This window comes from Copadichromis virginalis, linkage group LG7, assembly GCF_057382275.1.
Source record: "Copadichromis virginalis isolate Kocher_CV1m ecotype Utaka linkage group LG7, C_Virginalis_male_GT1.1, whole genome shotgun sequence".
Lineage (NCBI taxonomy): Eukaryota > Metazoa > Chordata > Actinopteri > Cichliformes > Cichlidae > Copadichromis > Copadichromis virginalis.
In genome coordinates, this window is record NC_140624.1 from 46,843,582 (window position 1) to 46,856,033 (window position 12,452).

Here is a 12,452-nt window from a genome sequence, read left to right on the forward strand (position 1 = left end):
TCAGTTTTATTTCCAAAGAGCCTGGAGAGCTTGTTGTCATTGCGCAGCCTTAGATAATCCTTGGGTGTTGTGAAAGACGGATGCTGAAAAACAATGATTCACACCTCTTGTCAGCAGCGCAATAAAAGGCTTATCGCCCTCGTCTCACAGCTTGTTATATGACGCTGTCAAATTATGATTGCTCTTACTGTGCACACACTGTTTACACCATTTCACGTTTGAGCTGTTGCACTACACAGACCTACAGCCAGCATTTAGGATATACATTGATTCAAAAAAGGTTTTGAATCAATGTATATCCTAGTCAGAGTCACACTTCCTTTACCAATTAGTTACTGTAAATGGTGAATCCTGAATCCACTGCTTGCCTTTTTTTTCTTTTGATACATTCTGTGCACATGTGCATTTGAATTAAACTAAGCATGATTAAAGTACCCTGTCAAGTAAATGAAGCAGACATAGTCATCAGCCATTCACATTAAATAATTTAGAAGTATATTCAGCAAGTGCAACTGTGAGTCAGCCTGTAACATGACTTTTTGAAACTCTGCCATTGAATTTTGCATTATGAATTCAGGTTGTAGCCGCGCAACAGTTTGGCAACCTGTCCAGGGTGTATCCTGCCTCCCAGATAGGCTCCAGCCTCCCACAACCCCGAATTGGATGAGAAGAAGACGGATGCATGGACAAGGTTGTATATCATAGCAGATTTGGCTCTGCAATTATTGGCACATGTTGGGGCGCTTAATACATCCTTGTGTACCTGAGTACTGTTGCTGACCATGTCCATCCCTTTTAACAGCTGTGTGATGCTATCATGTTAACATGGGCCAAAATCTCAGAAATATTTCCAGCACCTTGTTGAATCTAGTCCACAAAGAATGAAGGTAGTTCTGAAGAAAAAAGGGTGTGCCTAGTGAAAAGCCTCGCTAAATATCACCAGTAGAATAAAAAACAGTAGCATAACGTGAAACAACACAACTTTACTTAGATGCAGGACTTGTTTACATTTAACCATAAACTGGATAACCCAAGAATGTGTGAATAGTATGGAATAATGTTCAAAAACATGACAAAAAGTCAATAGTTTGCATTATTTGGTATTAAAGGACACTGAACACAACTTCATTTGCAAGAATTTTAATAATTTACTAAAAAAAAGAGTGTAAAAGTAACAGATCTCTCCCACCAAAGTGGATCTGTTTGATATTCAAAGTGATGACAGATGTAACAAATTTCTGCAAACTTGCCTTTGTACATTTGTGTATACTTACTTGGCAATTTAACCTCTTGGCTGTAATTAAATGAGTTTTGCACTGTATACTGTATATCAAAAAAAAAAAAAAAGCTCAAAGGGAAAAAAATACTTTGATATGAATTAAGTGAAAGTAAACCAACCAGCATTAAATGTACAACTTTAAGAAACTCCAAAAAGCACATCTGAAAAGTGTATATACAAACATGCTAGGAATCTAACAAAGAGCAGACTGAGGGAAGCTGGAGAGAGACGGGCCTTTCTAATGGTTTTCTTGACATCATTTAGGAGAGCCAATAAAGTAAAGCATCATTCGGAAATGTTTCATAATCTCGCAATACCGTGGATTTTATTGCCTATTTCAAGTTTTTGTTAGGAGAATAGGAACACTTTATAAATATACAGTTCATAGCGTATCTCCTGCGTGAATTTAATTTAACTTAAATAAAAAGTTAAAATGTTCAGCATCTGTAGAAAACAAAAAGAAACTAAAATGCATCTTTAATAAATGCTCAGACTGTGCCCATCCCCAGTAACATTAAGTGCCTGCTTGAAAGAGGTAATATATATTTATGTATGTACACACATATATATAGATATATATATATATGTATATATATATGTATATCAAATTCTATGACATGATATAATTTGTATAAATATGGCGTCTTTACAACTGCATTAAAATGACAAATTTTTATTTCAGATCCCAAGACGATTAATGGTCGAATGGGAACAAAAAGGCCTTGTTTAAGTTTCTCATTTTCTCGTTTTAAATATTAAAAATAAGTCTCGATTCTTTGTAAATGTATGCCATACATTATAAACAACACATGTTACTCAACTGTACAAATATTTTCCATCGTGTTCATATCTACAACACTTTGGAAGGTACGAGGGGGAAAAAAGTGCCATTATCAAATAGTCCCCCCTTCTGGAGCGAGTGGGAGTTGCTCCTCTCAGAGTGAAGGTAAAAGTTTCTGTAACCAACCAGCAACCGAGAGACACAAGGAGCTCAGTTCTATACAAAAAATGTAAAAACACCTTTGATGTAACAAAGACACGCGCTTGTGATCTCACGTCACTCTGCTGGTTGTAAAACACGCCATGTGGAGTCATGTGACCCTGCACAGAAGTCCCTTTTGACAGTTGAGGGTGTTTAAAAAAGAACCGTACGGAGCTTCTCTGTAAATGTCGTCCACAGATGCTTCAAAACACACAAAGAGATGCTGCCCATGTGGGATATAATGGTTTGTTTTTAGTTTTTTTCTTGGATAGGCATAGTTGGGATGGATCTGTCCGTGTTCCCCGAAATGTTCACAGACCCATTTCTGAAGGTACACCCTGCACTGGCTTTCCACTGCGTCGCAGCTGAGTGACGTTGCTGTTGAAAACATTTCGCTCTTCTTTTATTCGTTACATTCCAGGAATGGGATTGTCTGGCTTGTCCTGTCCTTTATTTGCCATCAATCCATGTCTACCTAATAGAACAGAGGAGCTCTGGTGCCCTCTGGTGGTCGGAAAGAGGTGTAGGCACAGGAGAAATTAAGCTAACCCTCGGCCCTTGACTGCTGTCCTGGAAGTCTCACAAAAGCTAAAGCATGTTTAGGATGGCATTGTACATCTGGACTAGTATGGCCAGGTGGACGGGCAGGCAGGATTGGCGATCTTGAGTGGCAGGGGTACACGTCAGCCAAGAGAGGGCATTGTACTGCTCCAGCACAAACCTATGAGTGGAAAATATACACAGTTTTATCAAGGCGCTAGGTGAAAACTGTTGAAGAGGAAAAAATGTAACTGCTGCTTTTTCTATGAGATCACATCTAATTCTGAACTCATTCTTCACACTGACAAAAATATGCAAACATCTGCATAATTATCAAGGTGATAATTATGAACTTTTCAAGAACTATAAGAAGAAGGCTTCATATTTTCAGGCTTTATGCAGCTTCCTTCATCTGAATTGTTGGTGCTAATATGAAACATATACATTTAGCACGCTTGTCAATTTCATTAGCATTTAATGCACATAATGAAGTTACCTGAGCACGTCAGAAGTGGTCTTTGAATCCAAGGGGTGTGGGGCCCTCTTAGTCTTCTCTGACACGTTCTCATCTGACTGTGTTATGGAGATATGGTGGTGGAGAGAGGCCTGCGGGCAAGAAACACAAAGCAGTTTAAAGTACTGAAGCTTGACTGCTTTCGAAGTTTACCTGAAGATTTTATAAACAGATCTATAAACAAATCAATAAATTTGAGGTTTGTGTCTCTCTGAGTTTCTCCCTCTGTCTCCAATCCTGAAAGCTTTACATTCATTCTCAGCCACACTTGCATTGTTGTGGGTACCTTGAGGAAAAGCGGACACTGTTTCTCAGCCTGCGGGCAAGAGGCCCAGAACCAGTGAGGAAGTCCGTTCGCCTGTGCAGTGGAGACGTAGTAGCCCAGAGCCAGCGGCTGCTGCTTTAGCTCCTCCGGGGGATTGTCCCTTGACAGCAAGCGCTCTCCCTGGCTCTGCAGACAGAGAGAATGCCAGCAAATAAATATTACCTTCATTGCAATCTGGGGTCATGACCTGTACAATTTATTCATCTGTCAACAGGCTATATTTCTGAGCATGTGCACTGACAGCTGTGGGCTGTCTTCCTTAAACAGAAATGCGTATGTTAGCATTTTATGACAGGCAACTCTTCATTTTTCAACCGAAATAAAACGGTTATGTGTAAACATAGCTCATTTACATTTTAAAATATACGACAGTCGCTCTTTTTCTTTTGTTACAGGGTGCCACTTGTTTCAAGCCTGTGCACCCTCTTTCCACTGAACCCTGACTCACCCTGGTGTGCTGGAAATGGGATCCCATTCCCATCCCAGATGGAGACCCAGGCGAGGGCACGGGAGAGGTGTTGGGTGAAGAGTGGAGGTTCAGCATTATGCCAATGCCAATGTCATTCTCCAGTTCATCAGGAAAGGGAAGATCAAACATGTCATCTGAGGAGAAAAAGTAAAGTAAATGCATGCTTTACTCATCAACAACAGCAACTATCTGTGGTCATTAAAAGCCTACTCAAAGCACACAGCAGCACATATCTGAAAACTATTTTCAATGTGACTTTCAAAGCACAAGGACGCCACCTGTTGGTACAAAAAAGCACCATCGTATTTATCCAACTGTTCAAGGTCTACTACTAAATAATCTTATTACTTTAGCATAACTGCTATCCTGGGTGGCGTTACCATTATTGTCTTCTGTCTGGTAGGAGCTGGACGCCAGCTGGGTAGTTGAAGAAGTTGGAAAGACTAGAATGTGTGTACAGGAAGCATCCTGAGGTGTGTTTAGCTGCGAGGTCTGCAAGTTCAAAGCAGTGCTGCGGCCAAACACAGAGCCCATGGTAACCGCATCTGGATCCGCATAAACAGAAACACACAAAAGGTGAGGGGAAAACTGTATTTATTAGCTATTGAACTAAAGTGGTCAGCACATGTTTAATTATTTATTATAGCTGAATACAAACATTTGTTTATGTACACTTTTTCTTATTTGCACACTGGTGCAAAAAAATTTCTGTTATTAATCTGTTACTCTGACTGTTGTGACGTCTGAACGCTCAAGTATGCGCTATTATTAGTGCCACAGCCATAAACATGACAGCTAAACTCATAATTTATTATGCTAACTGCTAAAGTGGGTGAGCTACTTACCAGGCATGACCACGAAGGAGCCCTGTGGCTCCAAGGCGACCAGGCAGGCGCTGAGGATTGTTGGAGAGTCAGCAGCTGAGATCCCACACATGCGGCACGCCTCCCTCAGCTGGCGTCCTATTGAGTGGAGGGAGTGCTCCCCAAGGAGTGAACTCCAGTCTAGTAAGAGAGATAAAGTAGGGGATATAGAGATGTAGCAAGAAAAGCCAAGGTTTTAAGAGAGAGCAAGTTATGAAATGTCTTTCCATTATAAAACGTGTGTCTATGTGTGTGCGTGTGTTTGTGCACCAGTCTATGACTACATCTGTAATCAGTACAGGTGGGTAACACGAAACTCTCCATTCAAAAGGTCAGAAAATTAAATTACGATAAAAGAATAAAAGAAGAGTTCGTCAGAGAAGTCTGCTGACTGAATGGCCCAGTTGTCTTTGCTTAAAGCCAGAAACTGAGCAAGTCCAGTGAGTCCCAGTGTCCTTTCAGTGGATTATATGGAGCTCAAAAAATTAAACACTTTTCATTCTGAGTATAGCATCGCATTAGTTAAACTTCTGGGATACTTATGTGGTTAAGTAGCAGAGGGGGTTGTTGATCAGTTTCAGCTGATTTGCTGTTAATGAAGTTAAGAACAGGCGCACTAGAGGGGCAACAATGAGACAATCCCTAAAACAGGAATGGTTTTACAGGAGAAGGCCTTTTTGGAGCCTCATCTTTTCTTTTTTTTCACTATTTTAGCATTAGGGTAGGGTCAGTGTCACAACTGGTGGCATGAGGTGATACGTGGACCCTACAGACTTCGCATAGGTACGCTAACTTCTCCAGTTGTGTCTCCCAACATAGTCCCAGGAGCATGGAGGAGATTCCGGGAGAAAGGAAGTTACTCTAGAAGATTTGGACAGGGTCGTAGAAGGTCCTTTACCCATCAGCAGTACTGGTATCTACTAATTTGTGCAAGGAGGAACAGGATTAGCAGTGCCAGAGCCCTACAGAATGACCTCCAGCAGACCATTGATATGAACGCCTCTGATCAAACAATCAGAAACAGACTTCCTGAGGATGGCCTGAGGGCCTGACGTTCTCTAGTGGGCCCGTGCTCACTTCCCCGTGGGGCATGATTGGCATTTCCCATAGAGTACCAGAACTGGCAGGTACACCACTGGCACCCTGTGCTTTCCAGAGAGAGCAGGTTTACCCTGAGCACATGTGACAGATGTGAAACATTGGGCTGACTACAACATCATTCAGCATGACCAGAGCTCAGTGATGTCCTGGTCCAGGTCTGGATTGTGGAGGCCTTGAACATCTTTTCATTCCTAACACATTGCCCAGTCCGTATCATTATAGATATTACAAATAGATATTTTCTCTCATTGAGATCTGATGTGTTTTCTAATGATCAATTTCATTTTTTCAGCACTGTAATATTGATAGATGTGCAGTATGAAGAGTAAAGGTCAGTTATACCCTAAATTAACCCTCAAGACTTTTTACTGCTATTTTGCAAGAAAAAACTATTCTACTGCACACTTCCTCTGCTTAAAACCTATCAGAAAGAACTGAAAATGAGTTGTGTCACTCACCTTTAAGCTCCCCGTGGCCTAGTCGGCCTAATCGACCAATAACAATCCTCCATGGCAGCGATGTCATCTGAATGATGCCAATGCACCACTCCCACAGCTTCTGTAGTCCCATCTTCCTAGCTGACGCCTTAGGACGGCGGGCTCTGAAGTGAGAAGAAATCATGAAAAAAGCTAGAAACCGCCATGTCACACCAAACGCTATGACAGGACAGGCCTTTCACTGAAACCGTTTCTCACCTGTTCGGCACATCAATGTTGATGATACAAGTCTCTAAGAGCTCTCCTTGCTGGTCAGTGCAGGAAACAAGCAGCCAACGCTGGTCATGTGACAGGCAGTATCCTACAAAGAGCACGTTGTATTTGGGAGGCAGCTCTGCCCATATTTCTCCTGGTTCTGGCTGCTTGGGACGGCTTGGACCGAGCACAAATGGTGGAGTGTACAGCTGCAGTGGGCTGGGGTGCTACATTAAACAATTAGGATTTTATTAAAAAGGGAAGTTATGATATATACTACAGTTACTGAAAACAAACATATCATTGAACTGTCATGCTTACCTCTGGACTCTTAAGTACCGAACTGACAGTGGAAACTGGGCCAAAACCAGTCAAGGACTTGATATGTGTTTGCTGGGGTAGTAGACGCCTGCACTGAGAGTAACAAGAGAAGGCCAGGGAGCGCAGGTGTTGCAGGTACAAATGGCTCTCTCCGCTAGCTGGCTGGAGTAGATACTGGCACGGCACCACCTAAAATATAAATGACGCAAAGAAATGTTGAGGATGGCGATCAAAAGTGAATTCTGCTTCCTGCCTCGCAATTATTTTCTTACCTGTAGCACCAGTGCGGGTCTTGTTGTTTCAGGCAGTGTCTGCAGCATCTCTGTGTAGCAGCGGAGAAGCCCTAGCAGCCAAATGCTACTTGACTCTACCTCGTCACCTTCTTCCTCCTCCCCTCCATCGTTTCTCGCTCCGCTTGAGCTCAGGAAAGCGTCCACTATGTAAATAACAATAGCTGGTGGGTTGGCATGGCTGTCCACTGAGTCAGCCACAGTGGGGATGCCTATTCTAGACTGCTCGGAAGAGCTGAAAAAAGAGCAGAGGAAACAAGCTTCAGTGTAAATAAGCTGGAAGAACAGCTGAGATGTTAAAATCATTCTTAATCTTACAGTTCAGGGTTTTCTGCTGGTGTGTTGGCTGGTGGGGTGGAACTAGGAGGTCCTTTGGAGTCACTGGCTCCTCCTTGGATCTCTTCTGTCTGGCCTGCGGTTGCTCCAGTTGGGGCTGAAGCATTTACTGAACTGGCACCACCTGTAGTTTGTTCTCCTTGAGTGGAAGAAGAAGGCTGAGCTGAGGATGTGTTGTTCACAGGCGGCTGGGCTTTGGGAGGTAACAGAAGACTGCTGTCCAATGGCAGGGCAGAGAGCTGGGGGCCTGAAAGCGATAAAAAGAACACATGCCCATCTTTATTCACCTAAGATAAAGAAATATACAGATTCAAAAACAGAGCTAATGCGATCCAGTTCGTTTACTCTGTTCAGTGATTCTCACCAAGCTGCTGCTTGCAAGCATAAGCATAAAGTTTGAGTTTGTTGAGGTTGTCAGTGTGCTGCTGTCCAACCCAGGGTCCAGTCAACCACTGATCCACATCCAGCTCCTCCAGCTTTTCTTTCTCCACATCTTCTCCCACGCGCACGATGCCATCTCTGGACACCTTGGCCAGCGGACGGTGCTTCCCAAGACGGCATGTCTGGAATAGGAGTTGGGAAAAGGACATGAAAGTCTCAAAGTATGTACAAATGAGTTGAAATCGGACCGTGGCTCTTACTTGGAGTTCAATCTCCTACCTCATAAACTGCACTAAGCTCCAGAAAGAAGGATCGGGCAGCAGACAAAAGCGAGGGGCTGTTGGGACAAACCACCATATAAGCAACATCTCGTTGCCCACCGTAAGGTTCCAGCAACAACTTCTCCCAGAAAGGCAATGCCAGCGGGGACAGTGCCAAGAAGTCCCGCTCCCGGTCATAACCCAGCAGCACTGTAGGAATGGGCAGGGGCTCCGGAGACTCCTCTGAACCTAAGAAAGGAAAACATTATGACATCTTTAAGATATATATTATGGCACAAAATATACAGGTGAAATTCAACACAAAGCGCTAGCTGTTCACGTAAACACAAAGAATGCACAGACTCACCATAAGAACCTCTCCCGGCCATCTTATGAAACTGCTGCCAGGTGAGCGGACCCTGAACATGCTGGATGTTTTCCCAGGTCCGTCCTGTTCTCTTTTTCTGGATGGCATCCTGCAGGAAAGGCTGCAAAGACAGCAGCATACGCACCATATCCTGTGACGACAACATGCTCATATCCACCACTTTCGAGACACACACACATACACACACAGAAAGTGTACAGATGCACAGGCGTTAACAAGATTCTGAACACCAAAGAAACAAAGAAATACATAAAGAAATACAAAATACATCATAGATTACATATAAAAGCAGCCCAGCATGCATAATAAATATCTTAATTTAAGGGATTTATCATAATTATTTATCATATGAGTCCACTCTTTAGAAGCCAGATTACAATTCTTACCATTAGTGTGAGGCCAGGAGTGGAGAGCGGTACTTCTGACAACGGATAGATCTACTTTCCCTCCTGTGGGGTTATCCACATACTGAAGTCCCTGCTCCAAAGCATTGTAGCAGGCCGTACAGGCATCACTCCCATCTGCCCACTGCTTTTCAGACATCCAGCTCTGGAGCAGTGCCCCTTTGCGGCCGTGGCAGGAGCAGCTCAGGGGGAAATGAAGTGAAGCCAGAGAAGAAATTGGGTGGGAGCACTGTTCCTGTAAAAGGACCATGACCGCAGGAGAGGCAGGCGCTGCATCCTGCGGCCGCTTGGCCTTGGAGTCTCCCATAGTCGGGTCCCGTCTGGAAAGTGCTAACCTCCTCTCAGCTGCTCGCCCTACTTCGGAGGTTCGACCAAAAATGTCGAGCTCGTCCTCCAGGAAGAGGCCTGTTCCGAGGGCCAGTCGCCTGTTCACGATGGCGCTGAAGCCACACATGCAGCGATACTGATCTTCACCAGTGGAATCTGGGATATAAACCCCCACATCTGCTCCTTTGACATTCTGGTTGCAGGCACAAATACAGCAGCTGTCAAAGTTGCGATCCTTGAAGACACTGAGGACAGAGTCTGAGAGGAGGAGGATTGTGTACAGGCTGTGGGCCTCAGGCAGAGACGGGCCCGGCCGAGCTAGGGGCTCTACAGAGCTGAGAGGCAGGCTTGTCGAAGGGGTGGAAACTGGTGAGCTAAGCTCAGTACCATCCTGCTTTACTGAACCCTGTCCAGAGCTTGCAGTGTTAATACCCCGTGGTGTACGTGGAGTTCTTGGGGTGGGCACAGAGAAGCGTGGGGTGGCAGGAGATGGGAGGATGCCAGTAGTGGTACTGGTAGAGGCAGTAGCTCCACTCATCTGCACATAGTCCTGGTCAGCAAGGGGAACACTGGGAATATTTCTGGAAAAAGAATCGAAAAAACAAATAGTGAGACAAACAAGATTAGCGTTACTGTCTGGAAGCATCTCTTAAAGGTTGTGCAGTTTGTTCCAAACACAAAAGGAAATCCTCAAAACTAAGTGATATCGTGCTTAGAGCACTACAGTCTTTCCAGTGAGGCTAAAAAGTGCCCACAAGCCATCCTATCAGGAACTGCATGCTTAAAAAAACCTTTAAAATGAACTCATTAATTATCCTTGGTAGATTAAAATCCTTGCCGCCAGGGGGCAGCGTTTCACCAGTGTTGAGATGTTTTGGATGTGTGCTTTTCTTTAAACTACCCATTTTCCCCAGGCTCCCCCATCCCCACCCCCCGGCCATCATTGCAAATAAGAATGTGTTATTAATGACCAGCCTGGGTAATTAAAGGTTATAGTGACAGGTACACGCTAAAACTACATGAAAGTAAAGCTGGGCCCTAATTCTCTCCAACACAGTAAACAGATGTTCTACACTTAAAGTCAAAACAGTTGTGTCTTTGCATTCTGTTGACAGCTTAATTTCAGAAGCTTTAAACTATTTTAAACAGTGATTTATAATTACAAGCAATGTCCAAACATAAAACTGTTCAAAAAGAGTTATAAAAATATGATCTTCTCGATCTATAAAGAAAAGGAAAATATTTAAATTAAGTGAATGTCTCTATTTAAAAACAAACAAACAAACAAAAAATTCATGATGTGATATTATAGTATATAGTATATCAGAAATCTGTTCACTATTTTTATTACAAATTATATCAGTAAGGAAGCTGACTAAATATTCACTGATAATTTATGGCAAAGGGGTGGGATTAAATAAGTGTATACTTCTTCCCACTCCCTTTCAACATGTAAATTAATCAGAATGGTTTTTTGTATGTAATTTGTATAGTATTTTTTTTCTCTCTTATTTCTTTTCTAAATGTACTTGTATATTGTTCACATGTTGAAATAAAATTACCAACCAACCAACCAACCAACCAAGAGAAGCACAAGATGAAAGTCGTTTTACTCTCTAATGTGATAACTGATTACTCACATGTATCCATCCTTGGTGAAAGCAGAATTCTGGGGATGCATGACCGTGGGGAAATGTTCCATCTTGGGCAACAAGGACCAGGAAGGACGGTAATAACACTGTTCAGGAATCTTGAGTGGTGGAAGATTCTGGCTGGGTAGGCAGGCTAGTGGAGCAAACATGGAGGAGCCTATCAGCGGCTGGACAAAGAGAGGAATAAATGTTTGTTATTTACAAGTATAAAGACATGTTTCAATACGCTGAATAAGTGGTTAAAGAGCAGAAGTTGAGGAAAAGCTTCTTTCTACTGTAGGCGCAATTAACCCTTGTGTGGTGTTCGTATTTTTGTTACTCAGCCAGTGTTCATGGGTCTGGTGGACCCGCTAGAGTTTTGGCTTTCCAAATTAACACTATCAAACAATTTTATGTTAAATTACTCAACAGATGTTTACTTCATCCCAATTACAAGACATATGAACAGCAAACATGGTTAATTTTTTCCCTTTACCTTTGGTAGATCACATTTATGAATTAATGTGCTTCTCGTTTTTCTTTTATATAAAATGTTATAAATAAATCAGTTATAATCAAGTGGAGTGAGTGGAAAGACACAACACATTTACACGTGTAAAAATAATTAATTGTTTAATTTTTCTTTTGAAAAAAACTGAACACGGGTCTCACAGACCCGAACACCATACAAGGGTTAAAAGGGCTATTTAGAAATCAGGCTTGCAAATAAATCAACTAAGACAGTATTTTTCCAGATTTTTGGAAAAAACAATTCAGTGGCCACATTATTGAATGTCTGTCCCCAGCATCATTAGCAGTCCCTGCCTTGAGTTTCAGAATTGTTGCTTATCTACTAATCACAGATTTTCAAATTATAAATACCTCCTGAAAATCACTGAAATTAATAAACCAGTGATTCCACAAAATTAATGCCTCCATCCAGTTCAGTTCTGCTTATCCAGTTCAGGGTCACAGGAGGCCAAAGTCTACAGTCATAAATCTATTTGCTAATTTTCTTGAAAAACATAAATAATTTCTTGAAAGAGCAGAGAACTGTGTTTTTTAGCAAACATCCCCTGTCTGTGGTACTCTGTTGACTATTTAAAGCAACAGGATGGCTTGGGGAAACTACCCATGTTCATATTAATATGTTTTTTAGAGCAAACAGAACAGTGACATTTTCTCAGCTTTAGCTGCATAACTGATATGTTAGCAAGATATTCCTCAGTGATCTTCTGTTTGCATTAGGGACTGCATTAGGATTCTACGAAACTGTTAAAAGCAGATGTTCTCCTTGAATTATTCACACGTTTAAACATTCAATAACATGTCATAAGAAGCAGGATTAT

General features: G+C 42.3%; 1 protein-coding gene across 3 annotated transcripts in view; it reads right to left on the minus strand.

The window, feature by feature from the left end:
• Positions 1-968: 968 nt before the first annotated feature.
• The window catches only part of LOC146705896 (mediator of RNA polymerase II transcription subunit 13-like), a 91,491-nt gene continuing 80,007 nt past the window's right edge, over positions 969-12,452 (minus strand). For all 3 annotated transcript variants that reach the window (XM_085463771.1, XM_085463772.1, XM_085463770.1), the window contains 16 exons: positions 11,113-11,291; positions 9,128-10,053; positions 8,721-8,900; positions 8,373-8,602; positions 8,077-8,275; positions 7,695-7,959; positions 7,359-7,611; positions 7,087-7,275; positions 6,769-6,992; positions 6,532-6,674; positions 4,955-5,113; positions 4,490-4,654; positions 4,089-4,243; positions 3,602-3,766; positions 3,298-3,407; positions 969-2,982 (listed from right to left, as the gene is read on the minus strand). In XM_085463771.1, coding sequence (XP_085319897.1) covers positions 2,850-2,982; positions 3,298-3,407; positions 3,602-3,766; positions 4,089-4,243; positions 4,490-4,654; positions 4,955-5,113; positions 6,532-6,674; positions 6,769-6,992; positions 7,087-7,275; positions 7,359-7,611; positions 7,695-7,959; positions 8,077-8,275; positions 8,373-8,602; positions 8,721-8,900; positions 9,128-10,053; positions 11,113-11,291 — 3,675 coding nt within the window. In that variant the 3' untranslated portion in view covers positions 969-2,849. The remainder of the gene's footprint in view (positions 2,983-3,297; positions 3,408-3,601; positions 3,767-4,088; positions 4,244-4,489; positions 4,655-4,954; positions 5,114-6,531; positions 6,675-6,768; positions 6,993-7,086; positions 7,276-7,358; positions 7,612-7,694; positions 7,960-8,076; positions 8,276-8,372; positions 8,603-8,720; positions 8,901-9,127; positions 10,054-11,112; positions 11,292-12,452) is intronic.